This window comes from Cyprinodon variegatus, unplaced genomic scaffold, assembly GCF_000732505.1.
Source record: "Cyprinodon variegatus isolate N-32 unplaced genomic scaffold, C_variegatus-1.0 Scaffold1231, whole genome shotgun sequence".
NCBI lineage: Eukaryota > Metazoa > Chordata > Actinopteri > Cyprinodontiformes > Cyprinodontidae > Cyprinodon > Cyprinodon variegatus.
The window spans coordinates 1,656-24,326 of NW_015151684.1; the positions used below are offsets into that span (position 1 = coordinate 1,656).

A 22,671-nucleotide genomic window follows, 5' to 3' on the forward strand; every position below is an offset into this window, starting at 1 on the left:
GTCTTCAAACTCTTTAACTTCAATCAACTTCAAAGTCCAGTTGATTGTTTTTTTTTTTTACTTTTTTGGAATACATATTATAGATAATTCCTAGATTTCACATCAAGACTGAATTACAAGTACATGTCTGTTAATGCTATAGTATTTTCCTATTTGCAAACTGCATATTGCCATATACTTTTGTTGTGTCTGTGCATTACCTTTTAAAAATATTTACAATATGTTTTGTCACATGGCTTTTTCAAACGAGAAACGATAAAAAATGAGAGCATTACCCACTTAAGAATTACAGCATTGACATTTCACAGTGAATTATTTTCTATTTATTCTACTTTCTATTTTCTAACATAAGACACGTCAATGGTGAACTCAGGCAATGCCTTTAAGTCGGCCTGAGATAGCCAGACCAATGTTACGCTACATAAACAGGATACATTAGTGTACATATGAATTTTCTTGGTTTCTACATCCACTGAATGTAAAAATAACCTGAGAGATGTCTTCCCACACCCGGCAAACTGCTTGTTTTTGCAGCCAAATGCTACACATACAGGCATAATTATTGCACATCTCAGTGGGAGGGGAGAGTATCAAGATGGCAGCCAGTGGCTTCACATTTTTCAGGTTATCAGCAATGAAGTGAATAGAGATCAGTGGGGGTAGCCTGCGGACAGGTGCGCTAACTAGTTCTGTATGGGTGTCTTATCCCAGTGATACCAGGAGGGGGGGCCTTCTCAGAATAACCACCTTAGCAAGTTCCACAGGATGATGGCGCTCCCGTTTCCCTCCAAGGCTGAGACTAAAGTATCAACTCAGAATCTATTCTTTCAGCCGTTCTCAACGACCTTCCAGGCCAGATAGAATCTGAATTTTAGACAGGATGTCCAGCTGCAGCCATAAATCAGAACTTCCATGGATGTTCCGCCTGGGTTCCACTCTCAGGGCTTATCAGGTGTAGAATGGATCATGATTCCGATTGGGTTTAAATGGGGCTGGTCCTGCTGAAACAGGTGTTGGTTCTGAATGGCCTCGGTGAGTCTGACCCATTCATGATGACTTAGCAGAGTCTGTGGATCTTTAACATGGCATGAGTGAAAATTTAAACCTGGGTCATATACTGTCCCACTTTCCGCTGCAGTGGTTAAGGCAACAGAGTTCCCCTTTATCGGAGGAGCGGTTTGACCCCGTCGCCATGGAGACACTCAGTTGTTAGGTATATGAAAAGACCATATACACATTTGTTTTAAGTAAGGGGCATGTTTGATTTTACATTACCCTGCACCATAGAGCTACAGCCATGCACATGGCGAGTCACTGTGTTGCCATAGATACAACAGCTGCCTATTCTCGTTTATAAACCAGCAAAGAGAGGGTCCTGTTGTGGGTTCAATAGAACCAGAACAAATAAGAGTCAGCTCACAGTTTGGGTCAGATTTCATTTATTTACAGAAGCTAGCTGTGACCCTGAAAACATCACGACTCGTTCTGCTCGAACGTTTCGTGCAGTTAAGAGCAGAAGAAACCCGAAGGAGCTGGCATGTAGAAAAAAAAAAAAAAGATCACACCATTGTCTATACACACACACACAGGACTTTTTTTTCTCTCCAAATAAAAAAAATAAAAAAATTAAACTTTACAAAAAACCCAGAGCTGCTGACCAATCAGGAGCCTGGATGCTGACACTCTGAGCTCTGATTGGAAGAGCTTCACAACAGGGTGAGGAAGTCTTTGACCTGCAAGTTAAAACATGTCATTAAAACAGTTGAAGAAGAAGAAATGGTGCAGGAGCCTTAGGGAGAAGCTCACCTTTTCTAGGATGTCCTCCTGCTTGATCGGATCGTTCTGGAAGTCTTTATCCACATCCAGAACCAAGACAGGAAGGTCTTGGAGGTACTCAAAGTCCATCCTGAAGACAGAGACATGAGTGAGTGGCATGCTGAAGGTGGCGCCGTCATCATCACCCAAGCGTCTGTCTCACCTGAGGTTCCTGTGGTAGAGCCACGCCTCGTGTTTGAGGTGAAGCTGCTCCAGGTACTCCAGAGGAACGCCCTGCTCCTCCTCGCGGCCGCGGTGCAGCAGCCGCTGCATGCAGCGCTGCAAAACATCAACACAGAGCTGAGGTCAGAGGTCAGCCAGCTCTGAGAATCAGGGAGACTTTTTGTTGCTGTTCTAACTGCAGGCAGAGGGGAACCTGGGCTCTAAGTGGAACTCATGGTTGGAGAAGGGGGCGTGGCTACCTTTGGGGGGGCTCTGAGGTAGATGATGCCGTCCAGTGCGATGTCGGCCTCGAACTGCTTCAGCAGCCAGCTGTGCCAGTCCTGGTAGACGCTCCACTCCGTCTCCAGCAGGTCGCCACTCTCAAACAGGCTGGATGCAAACACCAACCTGACAGGCAACAGAATCGAACCTCAGACCCAATCCAGGACCTGGCAGAACTACTGCCACACATTCCATGTTCTGATTCCAGCTTACCTGTCTGAGTAAACGGATCGCTCGTAGAACTGAACCGGGTTTTCTGCCTGGAGTAGTTTAGCTGACGGAGACTGAAGCTGAGAACGAACTCTGCTGAGGCAGGCGTAGCTCTGAGAGAGAGAAACAGACAATAGACTCCCTTTGTTGGTCCAATGTTTCATTTATAATAAACACAACCAAATTACTTACATATACTCATATGTAGGTACATCCCAAAAGAAAAAAAAAAAAAGACACAAAGTCCACCCCCTCAAAAACTGACCTAAAACATCTCCACCTCCCCAAATAGAAACAAACCCATTCAAGTTGGACGACATCCTATAATAGGCAGACAGTAAGCCACCAGGCCTCTGAACATCAGTTCAACATTTCCCTTATTTTATTTCTCCTGGTGAGCCAAATTATCATCTTTGCCTGACCAAAAATAAACAGTTAATTATTTAAACTGTGTCCTAAACCAGCCAATCACTGGGTGAGAGAGAGACGGGTCAGGGAAAGGGAGAGAGACAGGCCAGGGAGAGAGAAAATGGCCAGAGGGGGCGGAGTCAGCCATAGATACCTGGAAGGTGTATGCCCAGCGGCTCGGTTTGTCGTACAACATCTGCAGGAGGTTCCCTCCACTCTTCTGCGAGGAACTCAGCTCCTGGAGACAGAGAGACAGTCAATCAGCCGTGGTGCATTCACTGACCAAAGAAACAGGTGGAACATAATCATCACAGACATTGATAGACCGTGTTGGTACAGACCAGGGAGAACACACATCCTCCGCTCCCCTGGCCAAGTGGAGTCCTCCTTGCTTTCTGACTCTTCAGACCCATCCGTTTAAAAAAAAATATTTCAATCCATTCTACAGCGTGTTGAACAGCAGTGCTGCTGCTGGTTTTCACGTTTATATGTGCACTATTGCACTACCTGACATCCATCAACATGATTGATATCTGTTCTCATTTATTCTATTTACTTTATTTCTAGAGTTCAGTTTAATTAAACTTAAAGACTAGTAAAAAGCAGAGCTGGTCCAGAGGGCAGGTAGGTTTCACACCTTTCAAACGATCCTATTGGTCAGAGCAGCACGCCGTGACACATGGAAAACATGGAGGACCTGGAATGGCTCCTCCTTCTCTTCTCTTCTATTCAGTCTTCTGTTCTCCAGCAGGCAGTCTGTTACCACACGGTTTTGAGAAAACAATCCAAACTATTCCTGTTCTATTTTTCCTTCCTTCCTATTCCTTCATCTCCGCACCTTGTCGCTCTCAGGAGGCGTGGTTTAACTTCTGGATGTAAAGAAGGCCCAGCTGCCATCCTCTTCCTCCTGGTCAGATTAATTTCCCTCCGTCATCTGACAATCATTCTAGATTATTGACTCTAGATATATTTAATGTTGCCTTTAGCCTCCATGTCCCAAGATCCATTGTGCTGCCGACGTCACATTCACAAAAAAATGGTCCAAATGATTGAGTCTAAAACTATTCATATATCAGGATGTAGGTGAAAGTTTGAGTTAAGCAAATTATTTTGTCTTTTAATGCAAGTTAAAATTAGGAAACAAACAAATAAAATGATTTAATCTTTAAATATTTCATTTATTTTTCCTGATTCAAAGGGTTGATGGAAAAAAAAAACCCATCAATTCAGCAGCTTTAAATGGTAACAAAGCTAGAGCAGAACAGAACCTCCATGCAGGCCTAAGCGGGTCTGGACCCTCCTCATTCTCACCTGGTAGATGTCCTCACTGTTCTGGACGTTGCACCATTTCCCGATCGGTTCTGGGATCACCTCCCAGTCCGAGGAGCAGGAGGAGGCCTGCAGCAGGCGGACGAAGGTAGATTTCCCTGCAGCTGAACAGAACAGTAACAGGTTAGCCCCCCGAACCGGTACCGGACCGTCAGCCCGCCCTCTGCAAGCTCCCCGAGTTCTGGTTCCTCCTGGACTCCATGGTTCTAATTTTCTTACCGATGTTCCCCTCGATGGAGACCTTCCGGTGTCTGCGTGAAGAACCACGGAGCCGCTTAGGAGGGGTGGCCATGTTGGGTCGGAACCAGCAGGACAAAGGTTCGGCTGCTTCTCTGCGCGCGCTGGGATAGTAAAAACCCGCGAGCCGCTTCTCAGCTTAAATGCCGCGCTCAACAAGCTCTACTTCCGGGGCCGGGCTTCTAGAGTCTACAGCTGCGTCTCAATTCGCAGGCTGCAGCTTACGTGTGCCCCGGTAACCATAGAAACGTCGCACTACCGCCTCCCGGAACTATGGAGATTTTTGAGTTGTTCATCTGATCCAATAAAGTTTTCATTTTCACTCAGAGGAAAACATTCTTATAAAGAATTTAATTAATAAAACCTATTGGAACCTTTCAGTTCTGACTGTGGAGCCTCTCTTTATGTAGAAAGAAAATAATTAGCATTAAAATGTTGAAATATATGCAATATCGTTAGATTCAATAATATTCATACATCCTGTTCACTCAAACAACCAGCTGTTAGTGTTGCACTTAAATAACAAACAAACAAAAAACAGAAAAAATACTGAAAACCAGAAGACGCGATAAAATATACCTTTATTTTGAAGTTTCTAAACTCACTTCCTCCTCCGGCCTGCCTGCTGTCACATTCAGAAATAAGCAACAAAACATGTAAACAGGAATTTTCAAAAACCAAATGTGTGTGTTTTACTTTACTCTGGTACCAACAACAAAAGATGTCTTTCTCATTTTGTTTTAATTGAAAAAATAAAAAATGGGAGCTGTAATAAACTTGTTCGTTTATTCTAAAATAATGAGTTCCTTGTTGTTGTTTCAGCATGTTTTATTTAACATGTGCTCTCTTAACACAGGTCCGAACAAAACCATCCCCTGCCATAAAACACTTCACTGTCGTAACATCTCCCATAAAGTGTATGTTGTAAAACACATTCTCTGACATCTCCCTCTTTTTTGAAAAAACAATAACACTGGCGAACAGTATCATCACTAATGCATACAGTATTGATTCTGCATGGCAACAGTAACGTCTTCATTTATTTTCAGTAGCCAGCCATTTAGGGCTTCGTCAACAAACAGCTTTGTATTATATCTACACAATATCAGATTTCCTCTAGAACAACTTGACCATAACATCCCTTACAGATCTAATCTCTGAACAGGTTTAACAACTCTACCTGATCTGGTTTGAGATAGCCCACTAGGGGTCTCCTTAGGGCCAGGAGAGCTACCTCCAGAGCTCGCCTGAACATCAGGTGTGTTAGGTTCCACAGATTGTTCAACTGAGGACCCCACCTCAGACAGTGCTTGGAGATGACGACGATTTCACCTGTACAGGGCTCCTTTCTCTGTAGCGATGACATATGACCTCTCTGTTGTACTCTCCCTAACCACTTCTGCAGGTGTGGACCAGGTCTTCTGATTGTCCAGCCTAGCGAGAACAGGTTTTCCTGGCTGCAGTGGTGTGAGCGGTCTCACACCATGTCGCTTATTGTAGTGGAAAGCTTGCTTCCTCTTCTCCACAGCGTCCTTAGCTCTGATGTGCTGTCGGTTTGGCCATTTTGGTTGCAGGACTTTATCCAGAGTAGGTAAAGTTGTTCGGATTTTCCTTTCTATTAATAGTTCCCCCGAGCTGACACCAGTGCTGCTGTGCGGTGAGGATCTATAGATCATAAGAGCCAGTAGTGGATCTTTTTGTTGAAGTATTCTTTTGGCTGTCTGCACTGCACGTTCACCATGTCCGTTGCCCTGTGGATTGTGGGGGCTGGAGGTCACATGCTTAAAGTCCATCTCATGGGCAAAGTCTTTGAAGACTTCACTGCTGAACTGTGGCCCATTGTCACTGACAACCTCTTCTGGTATTCCATACCGGGCAAAAGTAGCTTTCAGCTTTAGAGACACCTGAGCGCTTGTGGTGGCTGGCATGTGGAGAATCTCCAGGTATCTGGAATAATAGTCTGATATGACAAGAAAGTTCTCTTTTCCATGCTCACAAAGATCTATGCCGATTTTTCTCCATGGCCTGTCTGGGAGGGGTGTTGACAGGAGAGGTTCTTTGTTTTGTGCCCTCCTGTGCTCCCGACAGTACATGCAGTTCTCCACTTTGTGTGTGATTCGTGAAGTTAAGCCAGGCCACCACACCGAAGTGTTTACTCTCATTCTGCATTTGTTAAGTCCTTGATGACCATCATGTATGCGTTCTAACATTTCTGTTCTCATTGACCCAGGTATCACTATCCTACTCCCTCTGAGTACCAACTCATTATGCACAGACAGTGCATTTCTCACAGGAAAGTATTCTCTTGTACAGCTCTGTGTGTGTTGTATGTGTTCAGGCCATCCATTTTTAATGTACCCAATTACAACTTGGAGCTGCTCATCAGCGGCTGTCTCTGCTCTGATGCCATCCATCTTTGTCTGTGACTCAACATCTGTATGGCAGTCTCTGCTGTGCACCGTTCCCTACTGAGGGCTCCCGGACAGCATGTCCGCCACAACCAGTGTTTTCCCAGGTGCATATTCAGCCTCCAAGTTGAATCTCATCAATCGCATGAGGAGTGTTTGACAGCATACTCGAGTGTTATCAAGGTCTCTGGAGTTCATCAGTGGAATGAGGTTTATGATCTGTAATCAGTTTGAATGCAGGCAGGCCATAGAGATATTTCTCAAATCTTTCACACGCCCACACAGATGCAAGGCATTTCTTTTCAATTTGAGCATACCCCTTTTCAGCATCGCTTAATCTTCTTGAACCGAATGCCGCTGGTCTCCAGTCTTCACCATGGAGTTGTAACAGGACACCGCCCACTCCATAGCTGCTAGCATCAGCTGAGACTACAGTGCTCCTGTTAGCATCATAGTACATGAAGGTAGGGGATGTTGTGAGAAGCTCTTTGATTCTGTCGAAGGCTGCCTGCTGTGCAGGACCCCAAACCCAGACTGATGTTGACTTTAGCAGTTCATACAGTGGTTGGCCCACTGTGGCGAGGTCAGGAATATATTTCCCTAAATCATTTATCATACCAAGGGCTCTCCTTAGCTCTTGGACGCTCTCAGGTGGGGTGAGCTTATTGATACATGACACTTTTTCTGGGTCAGGTCGCACACCATCTTTGTTGATCACCTGGCCCAAGAAATGTAACTCAGTCTTTCTCAGTGTGCATTTCTCTGTGTTTAACTTCAGGCCTGCTGACCCCAGACGTGCCATTACTTTCTGCAGGCGCTCATTGTGCTCACTCATGTCCCTCCCGAAGACGATGATGTCATCCATATAGACTGCAACTCCCTGCAGCCATTCGAGAGTCTCTCCCATTTTCCCTTGTAATATTTCCGGGGCGCTTGTGATCCCAAAAGGGAGACGCTTGAAGCAATACCTTCCATAAGGTATTATGAAAGTAGTTAGTCTCTGGCTGTCCTTGTCCAGAGGGATCTGCCAAAATCCAGAAGCTGCGTCCACAGAAGAGAAAACTGTGGACCCACCCAACTGGGTTATCATCTCTTCCGCTGTGGGCAGAATGAACCTCTCTCTTTTGACAGCTTTATTTAGTCTCTTGAGGTCGACACAGATGCGTGCTTTTCCATTCTTTTTTCGGAACCGGCACCATCGGTGCACACCACTCCGTTGGTTCTGTTACAGCCTCGATGATTTAATTTGTCTCCATTCGGTCCAGCTCCTCCTTCACTGCTTTTAATAGGGGTGCTGTGGCTACTGCATAGGGCTGAGCATTATCTTGCAGTGCAAGTTTTGTTCATCATCCTCTGTAACTTCACTCACCAGCCTGCTTCTGCATGCTCTTTCCCAGTGACCCTTTTTCCCACATCTGTTGCACGTGGACTGTCTTGCTGGACACTCATCATATTGGCTATGTGGTGTTTTGCCGCATTGTCCACATCGTCTGCGGTCACTGTCTTTGTATTTCTGCTTGTCCTGGCGCTGTCTCCAGTCTTTAACCCGCGCACCGCCATGTTTCTGTGCAACTTCTTGGACAGCACAGACTCACTCTCCCTGCTTGTTAACCTGTGTTTTCACCTCCTCGGACTTCCGTACCTCCTGTGCCGTCACATCCAGAGTGAGTTTCGGGATGAGCTGCAGCTTCTGTTATACAACTCTTTGTCCGAGATGCCGACCACGATCCGGTCTCTAATGTGTTCATCTCGGTTTGCCCCAAATTCACAGTGCTCTGACTGTTCGTACAGTGCTCGGATAAATGTCTCTGCGCGTTCACCAACATGCTGCACTCTCTGGTTGAAACAAGCCCGTTCGTGGATAACGTTGCGTCTCGGAATAAAGTAGGCATCAAACTTTGCCATAACCACGTCAAACTGATCTTCATTTTCACCCTCTCCGTAGGTGAAAGAGCTCAGTATGTTCTCCGCTTCCTTACCGAGTGCATAAACCAGCGTGCTCACTTGCACCGGACCATCCTCCTTATCATGTTTAGTTGCCATCCTGTAACGGAAAAGGCGTTTTTTCCAATCAGACCACTCCGCCGGGTTCTCCAAACAAAAACACTTCTGCCACTTCTGACACCTTGTAATAAACTTTGTTTGTTCGAACAAAACCATCCCCTGCCATAAAACACTTCACTGTCGTAACATCTCCCATAAAGTGTCTGTCGTAAAACACATTCTCTGACAGGAGCCTTTTCTGTTGTTCGGTTTTGTTAAAAAAACAAACACTTTGCTACCTGAACCTGGAGCGGAGGGAGAGATTTCAGAAAATCAAACCCAAAGTTCTGCCTTTATTTTTCTACTGATGTGGCCTCAAAGTTTTACAGACTGCTGTTTTCTCGATATTGATCAGAGGCCAGATAGCTGTTAAAGATCAGTTCTCTGTGTGTCTACAACTGGAAGCTTTCTCTCTCCGGTTCTTTTCCCTGAAAAGAGATCACTAAGGACATACTCTTTAAACAACACCCCATAATATATATGTAATAGATAACCAGGAGACTTGACAGCAGACTTTGATAGAAATTGTAATCTTACTCAGATCAGAGAAAATGCTTAGAATTACAGAATGGCAGCTGCTTACCTCTCAGGAAGTGGCCCCGATTAACAGTCAAAAAGGCATTTTATACATCTCCAGGCTGCCACATCATTACATCATACACTTTAGCAGATGAGGAGAAATTCATGGCTCCAGCCTTATCAAAATATTACACTTCGTTCTTGGCTCCCAAATCTTTGCCACGTACAGAATGAAGATTATAACTGTATATCCGGACAGAGGAACCGTCTTAACCAGATAAACTATTGTGGAAAACATCAGTTCTGACACGCAACAGGCAGCCAATACCAAGGTGTAATAAACTTACAAATCATCAATGATATTTATCCTAACACAACTTTTTACAAACTGTTCATGTTTGATCCAATAAAATCTTCCCAAACAGCTTCTATATTTCAGAAGAATCACATGGAATGTTCTGATGATATTGATGATCAGTTATCATCTCTCTGACTGTTCTATGGTGGAGCTGGATGTGTTTTATCTCATGTTTGGTTCTGGTGATGTTCTCCTTGGGTTCCTGTTCTCATTCGAGTCTGTGGATGTTCTAATGCCAGCTAGAGTTCAGCTCCAGAGTAAAAGATGAATCAGAGGAAAGCAAATCCTTGTTCCACATCCAGAAGCTTCAGGCTGAGTTTTCTGTAACTGAGAGCCCACTGGGGTCCAAAACATGACTTCAGGTCCTCAGGAGAACCATGTGAAGGTGTCTGTCCTCTGAAGGTCTTCAGCACGGTCTGAGGCTGGCACATATGATCTGCAGGATCCTTTGAGGTTTTCAAATACTCACTAAAAATACACTTCTTCTCCCTGGCTCTTAATCGAGTCTAAGTGGACACCTCGTAAACATTTTTATTTACATTTTTACTTATTTTATTATATTCTATTTTCATTCTATTTTATTGCATTGTGTTTATGTATTTTAGCTTTTAAGTTTCTTACCTTATTTCCTGCAACTGTGTTATCTGTAAATCCGTAAAAGTTGGACTTGATTTCCAAGATTTGAAGACGTTTCGCCACCTCTCCAGGAAGCTTTCTCAATTCAAATGTCTAGATCTGCAGTGAGTTTGAGTCTTTATATAGACAAAGCCTTGCATTGCTTGGAAACATGCAAATGGAAACTGATGAGTGGGTAGTTTGGTTCATCGGTTCCCATTTGCATGTTTCCAAGCAATACGAGGCCTTGTCTATATAAAGACTCAAACTCACTGCTTCTAACAGTTTCCCAGCAGATCTCTGTTTGAATGACAACATTCAGCAGCAGATTGTATTCAGTAGCTCTGATCAGGGGCGGAGCTAGATGGAGGGCCAGGGGTGGCCATGGCCACCCGTGTGGCCACCCCTACCATCTTTTTCTCTCTAATACAGAGGGTGGCAGCAGTAATACTCTCAAGTGGAATATTCAAAACATTTAAATTTTTCATATATTAACATTTACTTGACAACAAAAACACTGTGGTTAATTATGCACATCATTATACTGACATTAAAGACGATAAATACAGAATTAATGCTTTTTCAGATCTACATTTTGTGTTATATGGGGTAGTAAAGAGAAAATAATTTCTCTCTGCAAGTCATATAGGAGTATTCAGTGAAATCATTGATAACTATTTTAATAAAAAAGTATTAAATAATCAATTTATGTAGATATTAGTACTTATATTAGTACTTATAAATATATAATTTTCTTGCAGAATGATTATTGATAAAAGTAACTAATGACAATGGAAAAGATGTTCGGCCCAGAACTCAAACCTGAGAGAATTGTATCCAGTATACATTTTATCTTGGAAGATGTTTAAATATATGCGCCTATTTTTTTTTTAGCAAAGGCTGCAGGGAAGGATATTTTGTTTTTATTTAGAAAATATGGACATTGTGCTCATTAATTTTCCTGTTGGAACAATGTAGATCGACCCAGAGGTTCTGGCGCCTATCCACTTTCAGCCACCCCTCAACAATGTACATTGGTTATTGCCTGGCCGCCCTTATAAACATGTTCTGGCTACGCCTCTGGCTCCGATCCAGTGGCAGGAAGCAGTCATAGCAGTGGTTTCAATCAAATCATATATTTAATCAGCAAACATTAAGGTTGATGATGAAATACGTCTTTTAAACATAATGAAGAAATGTACATTCTGAAGAAGGAAATGAAGGAATTCATCAATTAATAGTTAAAGATGTTTTTATTACCAGAAACACCTATTAACCCCCCTTCCCATCAACAGCCATCATGGCACATCAATAAGTTGGTTGCCAACTTCCATAAAAAAAGGAGAAGATGATGAAGAAGAAGAACGGCCAAATCCATGTTGGGAAAAAGAAAAGAAAAGAAAAGAAAGGAGGAGTTTTGGATGGAGAATTGAAAGCAAAATAAAAGAATTTAAAATCACCAATTTAGAAATCACTCAGACACCAATATCAGTTATACCACCATGGATTCTAACAGAAGCAATAGTAGAAATGTCACTAATGGAAAAGAAACAAGATAAATCTATACGGTAGATATTAATTTACTACAGTTACATTTAGACAATTATTATCAATATATTCAGATTTATACAGATGCATGAAAAATAACAAGGAAAATAGGAATAGCTTTTTTAATACCAGAATTCAATATAAAAATAGGAAAACGAATTTCAGATGGATTATGAGTGTACACAGGGGAAATATTGGCAATATTATTAGCTTTACAATGGTAAGAAGACATAAAACCATTAAAAACAGGAATTTGTTCAGATTTAAGCTCTGCACTATTAAGTTTAAAATATAACCAGACAGATAGTAGGATGGACATTTTATTAGAAATATTTCATACACTATTCAGAATAAAAAAATGGGTTTGATAGTTTGATATTTGTGTGGCTTCCACAACATATTGGCGTTGAAGGAAACCAGAGGGCAGATAAAATGGCAAAGAGGGCGATTCAAAATCATATTAGTTTTACAGTTAAACAAGTAAATCGCAGGGAAAGAGTATTATTAAAGAAAAACTGATGAAAAATTGCAAAAAAGGTGGGATGAAGGAAAAACAGGAAGGTGTTTCTTTAAATAAAATTCAGGAGATAGTAGGAAAAGGAAGAAATGGAAGATGAAATAGAAAGGAGGAGAGAGTGATAACAAGGTTAAGATTTGGGCATACAGGACTTAATTAAACACTTCAAAATTCAAAAGCAAACTACTGGCAAATGTGATTACTGTGGAAAATATGAAACAATAGAACATGTTAGACTGGAATGTCATAAATATGAAAGCCAGAGAAGATATATGAGGAGATAATTTGAATGTATTAAGGAAAAGATTCATTTATTAGATATTTTGAGGAAGAATTTGCAGAGTAAATATACATAAATAATTATTTGATTTTTAAAGAAAACTAAATTGTTTCATAGAATTTGATTATAGAGAGGCAACAAGCTCTTCTCAGCTTGTTAAGAAGAGCTTTTCAGAGTTGAGTGCGCGCCAGAGCGGTTTTGAGCGAGCGCGTGTTGTCTCACTGCCCGCTCGGATTGGTTTCTGGGCGCTCAAACCGAAGGCACAAATATCTCTCCATACTGGTTTTAATGTGATCTGCCAGAAGCTGAGCTACCAAAAGAAACAGGTAGGGGGAGACAGAACACCCTTGTCCGATTCCTCTGGCAATCTAGGAGATGAGCCATTCCTTAATTTGATACAGAGTTTTTATAATTGTTATAAAATGCTGTCCAAATCCAAACTTTTCTAAACGTTGAAATATAAAACCATGTTCTACAGTGTCAAAAGCCTAATAGAAGTCTAAAAATAAAATAAATCCATTATCAGAAACGCCATTATTAATTTCTATCGGCTCTGATCAGGAACCTGAAACGTCATCGTCAGCAGCTGGCCTCTAGGGGGCTCTGAGGCGCCGAGAAACGCCCACAGGAGAAGGAGAAGAAGAGCATTCCGGTAACAATGGCGGCCCCCGTGGATCTGGAGCTGAAAAAGGTACCGAAGTTCTGTTCGAGGTTCGACCTCAGCCCGTTGGCCTTTCTTTGATACCTGCCAGCGCGCTCACTCATGGGCCAGGAACTCGCACCCTGTCCGCGCAGTTAGCTTTTATCCGCTGCTAGCTGTTAGCATGCGGAGGCTGGAGGTGTGACTGCATCTCATCAGACCCGGTTAAACCAACCAACGAGGAGGGTTTATATGAAAGAACCAGGTTCTGATAGAGTGGGTCCAACATTATTTCATCATAGCTGACCCTGTTCTGGAGAAAGAACCCCGGTTTTGTAGCCAGATTATCCGTTCGCTAACGTGACCTGCAGGGTTCTTCAGGAGAACCACTGGTGATCCGTCACCTGCTGCGGTCCAGAACCGAGTCAGTGCAGCTTGATGCTGCAGAGGGCTGATCCTCTGGAGGATTCGGGTCACCATCATGGTCCAGACTGACCCAGTGGGCCGGGTTAGCCCTGATTCCAGGGTCAGACTCAGCATCAGTCAGGCAGCTAATCAGGAAACTGCTGCATTTAAAAACAGGGATCATGTCAAACATCCTTTCCAGTAGAATATTTTTTTCACTGCACTGCTTTGTGTCGATGGTGAAAATGATTCTGTCTGTAGCAGAATCATTTCCAGCCTATAAATAATATATTTTGGTCATTGTGTTTTAATAGAAGTGAAGTAGTTTACCTGCACAGTAGGTTGTATTACTGAAACAGTAAGTATAAATTAATAATAATGGTCAGTTATATTAAATAAACTAGAACATGTGCTCCAATTAAACAGCAACCCTTTTCAACAGCATTAGATATACTTTTCATTAAGGCCACATCTCTTAACGTGTTTTTTGGGGGAGCTGAATATAATATTTTAACCTTCAATATATAATTATTTATTTACTGTTAACCAGAAAAAGGCTTAAAATCATTTGTCTGAATAATAATCTATTTAATGTTTCACAAAGTGAAATAAGTTTTCCGTGTCTTCAATATTTCTTTTCAATGGCATTACAATTTAATCTGACTCACTAGTTTTAGTATAATACAGAGTAAAGATTATTAATCTAACTGTAGCTTTTGTTCTTGGAAATGTTTTCAGGCATTTCCTCCAATCAGAATCTCTGTTTTGGTCCCTCTGGCTTCCTATTGGCTCAGCTTCAGTCTATGAAAGGAATAAGGATTAATATGAAAAACAAAGCCATATAAATAAAAATGTAGGAACATACTAGCTGCTAACCAGTGTCAAGTCTGTGGAGATAACAGAACTGTGGGAGGCCACCAAACAGGTCAGATCTGCTGATAGTAGTGGATTAGCTATCATCTTTTCAGCCCAATTTACTACAAATACTTTATATTTATTCCGTCTTCATGGCTAATGCAGAGTTACTTGATGCTGCTTGTAGTGGCAGTGACAAACGCTAACAGAGACCAGGCATTTATCCTGTGGAGGTGAAGTTTTCAATAAATGCCACTATTGTTTTTTTTTTTTCTGATCTCCGCTCTTCTTTTTTAACTTAGCCAGCCGCCCTACAGATCATGTTCATGAACAGATCAGCTGTGTGACAACACTGATGTGGAACAGGTCAGGGCATGTCAGTCCAGCAAAACTCAGCACCTGCAAACTTGCATGTGTGATGTTGTCACTCCCTGCATGTGTGTGGGGCAGTGAGCCGCTAGTTCCCAGCGGTTCCTCCTAGTCCAGTTCTTAGAACTGTAGCGTTTGATTTCAAGTGGATCTGTGCTGCTGACCCTGAATGTTGATGCCTCCAGGTCGGGTCGGCCCACACCAGAGAAAACCTGGGCACGTTGAAGCACTCCTAGCTTCAATAGCTAACATATTGGTCAGTGAACCATCCAGTGGCCTCTTCCCACTGGCTGTACTTTATCAGAACCAGCAGAACTCCTGTCTGTGGATCAGCTGCTCTCATCCAGCTTTTCATTGCTGCTGATGTCTTCAGACCAGCCTCATAGAATCAACACTTTTTATTCTAGTTTTTGTCATTTTCTAAGCAGATTTAAAATCAGATTTTCAAGATGTCCACTGGTGGACAGCGCCATCTTGTAGAGCCTGGCTGGGCCCCTCATGTGGTCCCTGGCGGTGACCAAGGGCCAAAGTGCTGATGGCTCCTAAGTTAGAAGAAAACATCTCCTTTCTGATCAGAGTGATGTCTTCTGTCTCCGTAGGCCTTCTCAGAGCTGCAGGTGAAGATGATGGACACGCAGCAGAAGGTGAAGGTGGCCGACCTGCAGATCGATCAGCTGGGCAGAGTCCAGAAACACACCAAGCTTACGCAGGCAGAGATCTCCTCCTTGCCCAGTAACACGAGACTCTACGAGGGCGTCGGCCGAATGTGAGTCCCCCCACCAGAGGGGTGAGGTCAGGTCGCTAAGGGGTTGTCAGGGCAGGTCGGATCGCTAAGGTGTGTTCTGTTTCAGGTTCATCCTGCAGTCGAAGGAGGAGATCAATGACCTGCTGACGGACAAACAGAAGACGGTTGACGATAAGATCAAAGAGCTGGAGGTAAAGAGCTGAGATTTCCTGCAGACCCTGAACCTGCTTCACATCTCATCCTGTTAGAACCCTGAATGCCTCTGTTCCCCTCTCTGGAGTGAGAGGGTTCTGACCCGTCTGCTGGATCTGGGTTCCAGGACCAGATGTTAAGTCGACCGGTCCAGAGTTCTGGTGCTGATCAGTAAACATACATTTTTCTGACATCACGATAAAATCCAGAACCAGTCTTTATTCTACAGCTGAGGCTCCAGGTAGCCAATCAAAGCCATTCAAGGCTGTGACATCATCACTTGTAGCTTAACCAACAGTACAAAAACAACAACTTTGTTCTCAGTGGGCTAAAAGCTGAAATGTTCTTATTGTTTTGGACGGGTCAGGGGTTCTGGAAGCCTTCATCCGTCCAGCCTGTGGTTGACCTTTGACCCTGCATGTGTTACAGCAGAAGAAGGTGTACCTGGAACGCAGCGTGAAGGAGGCTGAGGACAACATCAGAGAGATGCTGCTGTCCAGGAGGGCACACTGACCAATCACCTTCACTTCCTGCTCACAATAAACACATTAAACCCCACCCCGTTTCCTGTCTGATGTCACACAAACATGATTAGGTCATTTCCTGTCTCTTTATTCTCGGCTCATACAGCAGATGATGTCATCAGTAAGCAGGCTCCTGATTGGTCTGAAGTCCAGTGGGTCACTCATCCTCAGTCTGGGGTATTGACTTCATATCATCCAGTGTGGTTGTTGTTGTTGGGGTTCTGAACAAAGTTGATAGAGTAGGATCCGCTGGTCGGGTCCTGGTTGACCTGGAAGTTGTTGGTGGAGAGTCCGAACGGCCTCAGAACCAGGTTCCCCAGGTCCTTCAGTTTATCTGCTCAGAAGACAGGTGAGATGTTCAGGGACCAAAAACAGGGAGACACGATGCGTTCAGGGGAATTACGTACCTATCATCTCCTCCTTTAGCTTCTCATTTCGCTCCTGAATCTGCGGAGGCAGCCTCTGAGGGAGAGACAGACAAAAAAGGTCAGAGACAACATTAAAGCAGAACCAGTGCTTTGGATCATAAAAGCAGTTCTAATGGTGCGATCACACAACATGTAGTGAAAGCAGTGATTTCCCTGAGCCCTGCAGGTCGTTCATTACTCTGCATTTCAGATGCGCATTGTTTACACTAGTGATAGTGAGATGAAGCCTCATGAGGCATTGAACCATTTGGCCAAATTGCTTCAACGATCCCCACAGTTTATGAGGCTTCATGTGAACATGTCACCACCTACTGGTGGACAGCAGAACTACAGTTTGTAATAAAATCTGTTTTTTGCAACTCTTTTTTTTCCCCCTTTCAAGTTCTCTTGAAATTATTAAAGGTTGGTGTGTATAAAATCTTTGTAATTTTTTTTAAGTGTAAAATTTCTTAGAACAATAATTTAAGGTTCACAGTTTTTCTGCCATTTTAGTGAAAAACTCAAGCAGACAGTGAAAGTGTTTGTGCAAATTGGGCAAACTGGGCAATCAGAATCAGAAATATTTTAATAATCCCAGAGGGAAATTACTTTGAGCAAAATGAAAGGTGTTAGTCATTTTTATTCAAACATGATAGTTTTTCCACGTTTTTTTGGTTTTAATCAGGTTGGAAGTTGTGTTAAGCCGACCTAATTTACCCAATCTATATTTTTGCTCGAGCAAAACAATGCAAATTAGTCTCATCAGCCAAAATAATTAACTTTAATCGCAACTTTCAAAAGTCAAAGACAGATCTTGAACCATCAACTTCTAGAGTTAGAGCCTGTCTCTTGCAGATGACACCACCTATGTAGATAACCATAGCTGGGAGGAAAATACTAGTCAAGAGTAACGTGTTAACACTGACTGTGTCTGGTGGTTTGCTCAAATTTTAATCATTACATTGTTTATTCTAACCAAATTAGTTTTAAGCAACTAGATTGGTTGTTTTTCCAACCAATCTATTCTTAGAATCTATCCAAACTTTATTCAGCTGACAGCAACTCTCTTCAAAACTCCCACATCTTGACTGAACACTGAGGCTGTTTAGATGCCTATCAAAATTCTTGCGCTTCCTGAACCACTTCCCGAAGCGGTCACGTGGTATCACGGTAGCGAGGCCTACGACGTCATCCATTTTGGCCCCGCCTCTAAATGAATCACGCCTCGACACGCGCTTCGGGAAACGCCCCCTCCATTACTCGACACGCCTCGAAGCCTCAGCTCATCTCATAACATCACTAGTTTACACCCTACGCTGCATCATCAAATAGGAGAAGCGTCAGCTGCATGAAGCTGACACCCCACTGACGTGAAAAAAAAGTTAGCAAATAGACTGAAACTTGCTCTTTTAGTGCAGGTTTGTGCACTTAAAGGTTGTCTAGGAGATCTTGGGGAACGGTTCCAGCAAGCTATTCTTTGAACATACACCACCATGCCTCTGTCTTCAGACCACCCCTCGAAACCATGCCTTCAAAATCGCATGAACGCACATGCTGCATACAGCGCGTCTAGAGCAGCAGGAGCAGCGTGACGCTGATCTGGGAGCTGGCAGGGAGACGCTGATGATGCAGAGCGATATAATCCTCTGAAACAGTTCATTAACACCTAAATTAACTTAAAATGACGGAATCTGTAGGCAAAACATGTTGCTTTTACTATCCTGGTGCCTGCAGTTTGGATTATGTACATGAAAAATGGCTTCCAGCCGCCGAGGCGACTAGGCCATAGGCTGCTGTTGAACTGGATTTCTAGTGACAGCGCACCGCCAGTGTACAGGGATCTGAGCGGCTCAAACAGAAATAATAATTGAAGGTTGGATGGTAATCTGGATGAACTGACTACACTGACGTGGAACATTCCAGTTTAAATTTAGTTGCATGATCATTCTGCACACCAATAAGCCCAGTAAAGGCTGATTTATACTCAGGTCATCTTAGTGTGTGTCGCAGTGCAAATATGTCTCCGCCCCTTCCGCAGACACTGCTGCACCTCTCCAAAATTGTAGGTGACCGCAGACAGGACGCCTCTAATTGGTCAAATCTACATCCGCTCTACTCTATGCATATTTCCTGTTTGGTACCTTACCGGCTTGTTTCGTTTGTATGACCGCCATTGTGGAAAACGACTAACGAAGATGGACCAACTAGAAGAGCGAGGTGCGTGAAACGCTGGGACCCTTTTTCCACCTGGATCCTCTGTTGTCACACAAACTTGCCCCACTTCCTCACTGCCTCGGCCGTATCTAGACCCATAGCTAATTCCTGATTGTCCCTCTTGCGTTGTGGCGTGGAATAACAGCGCAGACCACGCTTCAATATTGGGCATAAATCAAAAATATCTGCAACAAGCTCACTGCGACACACTGCTGCGGGAAGATAACCAGCACTTAATTGTTCAAACAACGGTATGAAGAGTAAGATTCAGGCCAGAAAGCCTGAATCTAACTTTTAAATATTCAGGTTTCTTAATATTTTTGGCCCTCACAGGATGCAGCGTCAAAATCGGGGCGCAGACATCAATTTTGCCACTGCTGAGCCAATCAGTGACCAGCAGTCCCCTAATGTCCTTTTAAGCACAGCTCAGTTTGGAACAAGCCAAGTAGGTTCTGATGGAAACAGACCGGTAGTGGGACAGAGCTGGTCAAGAGAAATTTAGTCTTAACAGTGTGTGGGGATGACCTGAAGACCAGCGGACATCTTGGGAGTCACTTTGATCAACACACACCCAGTGAGAACCTCGGTGTTTGGTGGTCCCAGCAGTCAGTGAACTCACCATGCAGGCCTGTCTGGCGACGCTGTTGCTTGGATCTCGCTCCAGAACTTGCTTGTAGTCCTCCAGAGCTTCATCCAGCTTCTCGGTTTTCTCATAGAGCTCTGCCCTCCTTAGCAGCGCCCGCAGGTATTCTGGATCCAGCTCTATCGCTATGGAAACGATAGAAGAACATATCAAGTGAGCAGTTCTTGTGGTTCAACACATTTCGGCCTCCCTCAAAAGTTCTTCCTCAAAGTCAGACTTAAAAAATACAGAGGAGACCCTCTCTGGTGGCCCTAAATATCCATATTATGGACCGAGAACAGAGGTTTGACCATTTAGGTCAAACCAGAGAATCCAGATGGCAACAGAGGGTTCCTCAGACTTCAGCTTCTAGAAAAACAAGGTTCAGAACTGAGGCTGAAGGCCAGTCTGTTCTACAACAGATTCTCCTTCCTATCCAGTGGTCCACGATACCAGGAAGAGTCTGGTCTGCCGGGTGGCTCTTCCCAAACAGATTTACTGTCCAGATTATCTTCCTCACTAGCGGTGATTGGAGGATGTTCAACCAGAACCATCGTCCAGTTCTTTAATTGTAAAGCAAAAAAAAAAAATGTAATGACTCACCTCTGGTGCAATCTGTGATGGCTTCATCCTTCAGCTCCTGCAAAGACCACAAGCTGTTAGCCTGCTACATCTGCACACACACAAATATATATACATACATACATACATATATATATATACATATATACATACATATATAAAAGCTCAAGTCTGTTATGTAGTGTGTAATGCTCTCGCCTCACATGAACTTAGAACATACATTTGTAGACTAATGACAACATAAAAGTAAACTTTCAACTTCATATACCTACCAGATGAAGTCTGGCAGCAGCTCTGTTGGAGAACAGCACGGCTCGCTCTCTGCTAAAACACAAAGGACACAACGCCAGAGCCTCCGTGTAACTTCGCTCCGCCTCCTTCCACTCTGGAGGGACACAAACACAGATTTTCTAAATTACGTTTTTTGCAGCAGAAACTAAATTTCAGAAAGTAAAAACACAAAATTAGGACCTGTTCATTATCTCATGGGGTTCCTCCTCATGTTGATCCTGTCTTAAAAAATACTAAGTGGCTGTCTGACTGGGAAGTTGTTTTTCATGATGCTGTTACTACACAATGTTCTCTCACTGACATCCAGTTCTGTTAAATCCCTGTTAAAGAAGTCTGTAATGCTGCTAATGTGAGGATGGGTAAGGTCTGGATGTCTGCGATAAACTGAGGTGAAACGGTTACTACGGTAACGTACACAGAGGTTAGACTAATCTGTAGTCATAGTTTTTGGACTAAAGAAAGAGTTTTTCAAAGTTAGCATCCAGCTTCAGCTAATCCAAGAAACCAATAATCAGGCTCTAAATCTAGGGATAGTGATGGACTCAGACCTGATCCTTCAGAGGCTCATAAAGACAGGAACAATGTTCCTTCTATCAGTTAAAGAACATCTCCAGGATTAAAGGACTGATGTCTTAGCAGGAGCTTGAACAACTAATTCCTGCTTCATTCATCTTTAGTAGAATTGATGAAAAATTGATCCAAAAAGTGGATCAAACATCTGATCTAGAGCTGATCCAGAATGCAGCTGTCTGCATCCTCACTAGAACTAAGAAAATGGAGAACAACAGCCTCGCTGGATCCAAACCAGAACCACAAATGGACAAGCAGGTTTTAGTTCTTCTGCTCCATTAACCTGGAATAAACTCCAGGAAACTAGAAGAGAGCTGCAAGCCTCAGTGGCTTTAATCCAGATCAATACCATGTTAGTATAAGGAAACCTTTGACAGAGATCTGAACAGAGTTGGTTCAGTTTTCAGTCCAACGTTGGTTCTGAAAACCTGGAACTCCCTGTGGTTCTGCTGAGACCAACTCAAAATGGACCTGGTGCACTGGTAGCAGCACCGCTGCTGCGCTCCAGTGGGATCTTCTAGTGACTCCACAGACTGGATCAGCAGAAGCCCATTTCCCTAGCCACTCATCGTGGGTTTACCTCAGCCTAAAGTTTTGTGTTTGGACGTTTCAGATGAGCCCAGGCTGTAAACAAGCTGCAGGCGGTGATTCTGATAGTAGAAGATCCTTCAGAGGATGGTACCCACCTCCAGCTTTAAAGAGGCTGTTTCCAGTTTCCTTTAGTGTTACACTCTGCTGCCGACGACTCTGAAACAGAAACAACCCAGTTTTACTACAGTGACCCTGTCCCCTGAATGTGTCGCCCAGCTGGTACAGGTGTTCAAATGGGGAAATGCTGATTAAAGTGGGCCTGGACACACCAAGACGTGACAACAGGACCTAACCACAGCTGAGAAAGAGACAAGGGCTCCAGATAATGGAAAATAGTTTCCCTTATTCGCAGCAAACACATTTCACCTGGGGCGTTCCTCCAGGCTCTGTTCTGGAGCCTCTTCTGTTCCACATGATCCCACTGTAACAGATGAGAGTTCTACTCTAGCTAGATCTATGCTGATGTCACAGAACAATAAAGCTCCACAATAACTACAGATCAGCTCCAGTGGAACCAGTCCACATGTCCTTCAGATTAATCCTCTCATGGCTGGAAAACGTGAAGAGAACCTCAGCATCCCCTGAACTCAGGATCCCTCATTGGTCCCTGAAGGTCCTTTGAGCATCTCTGCTCATTTAAATCACTGGTTCTGTGTTCAGAGATACTACTTTTGGAATGCTTTGGTAAAAATTTAGTGTATACCTCTCTGTTTACTGGTCTGTAGCAGAGGCAGATCTGTCCCTACTGGTGGCAGACCCGTCTACAAAGGTGGCAGACCCGTCTATAGTGGCGGCAGACCCCTCTATACTGGCGGCAGATTGGTCTATACTGGTGTAGTCTGGCATATACTGGTGTAGGCTGGTTTAAACTGTGAAAAAGTGGGGCAAAGTGGCATAGAGAGGAATACAAGGCATCACCTCCTTCTCCTCCTC

The 22,671-nt window shown here is 43.5% G+C and overlaps 3 protein-coding genes across 4 annotated transcripts in view; 1 reads left to right on the forward strand and 2 right to left on the reverse strand.

Moving 5' to 3' along the window:
- Nucleotides 1-1,419: 1,419 nt before the first annotated feature.
- LOC107102290 (deoxycytidine kinase-like) lies at nt 1,420-4,586 on the reverse strand. The gene is made up of 8 exons (XM_015401533.1): nt 4,426-4,586; nt 4,189-4,310; nt 3,032-3,115; nt 2,473-2,582; nt 2,238-2,385; nt 1,979-2,094; nt 1,807-1,906; nt 1,420-1,733 (listed from the first exon to the last, which is right to left on the reverse strand). The coding sequence occupies exons 1-8, from the start codon at nt 4,496-4,498 to the stop codon at nt 1,707-1,709; spliced, it is 780 nt and encodes a 259-aa protein (XP_015257019.1). The 5' UTR covers nt 4,499-4,586; the 3' UTR covers nt 1,420-1,706.
- An 8,698-nt stretch (nt 4,587-13,284) lies between these two features.
- Nucleotides 13,285-16,495, forward strand: pfdn1 (prefoldin subunit 1). Its single transcript, XM_015401528.1, has 4 exons — nt 13,285-13,422; nt 15,600-15,766; nt 15,852-15,936; nt 16,367-16,495. Exons 1-4 carry the CDS (start codon nt 13,390-13,392, stop codon nt 16,448-16,450), a joined length of 369 nt encoding a protein of 122 aa, XP_015257014.1. The 5' UTR covers nt 13,285-13,389; the 3' UTR covers nt 16,451-16,495.
- An 80-nt stretch (nt 16,496-16,575) lies between these two features.
- ttc1 (tetratricopeptide repeat domain 1) overlaps nt 16,576-22,671 on the reverse strand; it is a 7,999-nt gene continuing 1,903 nt past the window's right edge. For both annotated transcript variants that reach the window (XM_015401527.1, XM_015401525.1), the window contains exons 3-8: nt 21,834-21,894; nt 20,559-20,671; nt 20,308-20,344; nt 19,702-19,850; nt 16,869-16,923; nt 16,576-16,795 (exon numbers count right to left, since the gene is read on the reverse strand). In XM_015401527.1, the coding sequence (XP_015257013.1) occupies nt 16,653-16,795; nt 16,869-16,923; nt 19,702-19,850; nt 20,308-20,344; nt 20,559-20,671; nt 21,834-21,894 (558 nt within the window). In that variant the 3' untranslated portion in view covers nt 16,576-16,652. The remainder of the gene's footprint in view (nt 16,796-16,868; nt 16,924-19,701; nt 19,851-20,307; nt 20,345-20,558; nt 20,672-21,833; nt 21,895-22,671) is intronic.

Excerpts from the sequence above, each read along its gene's own strand:
- pfdn1 (XM_015401528.1), top strand. The coding sequence starts at position 13,390 with ATGGCGGCCCCCGTGGATCTGGAGCTGAAAAAG. Across the intron at positions 13,423-15,599 it reads TGGATCTGGAGCTGAAAAAG|GCCTTCTCAGAGCTGCAGGT; the intron begins GTACCGAAGTTC and ends CTGTCTCCGTAG. Across the intron at positions 15,937-16,366 it reads ATAAGATCAAAGAGCTGGAG|CAGAAGAAGGTGTACCTGGA; the intron begins GTAAAGAGCTGA and ends CATGTGTTACAG.
- LOC107102290 (XM_015401533.1), bottom strand. The coding sequence starts at position 4,498 with ATGGCCACCCCTCCTAAGCGGCTCCGTGGTTCTTCACGCAGACACCGG. Across the intron at positions 4,311-4,425 it reads CTCCATCGAGGGGAACATCG|CTGCAGGGAAATCTACCTTC; the intron begins GTAAGAAAATTA and ends TGTTCTGTTCAG. Across the intron at positions 3,116-4,188 it reads ACAGTGAGGACATCTACCAG|GAGCTGAGTTCCTCGCAGAA; the intron begins GTGAGAATGAGG and ends CTCTGTCTCCAG.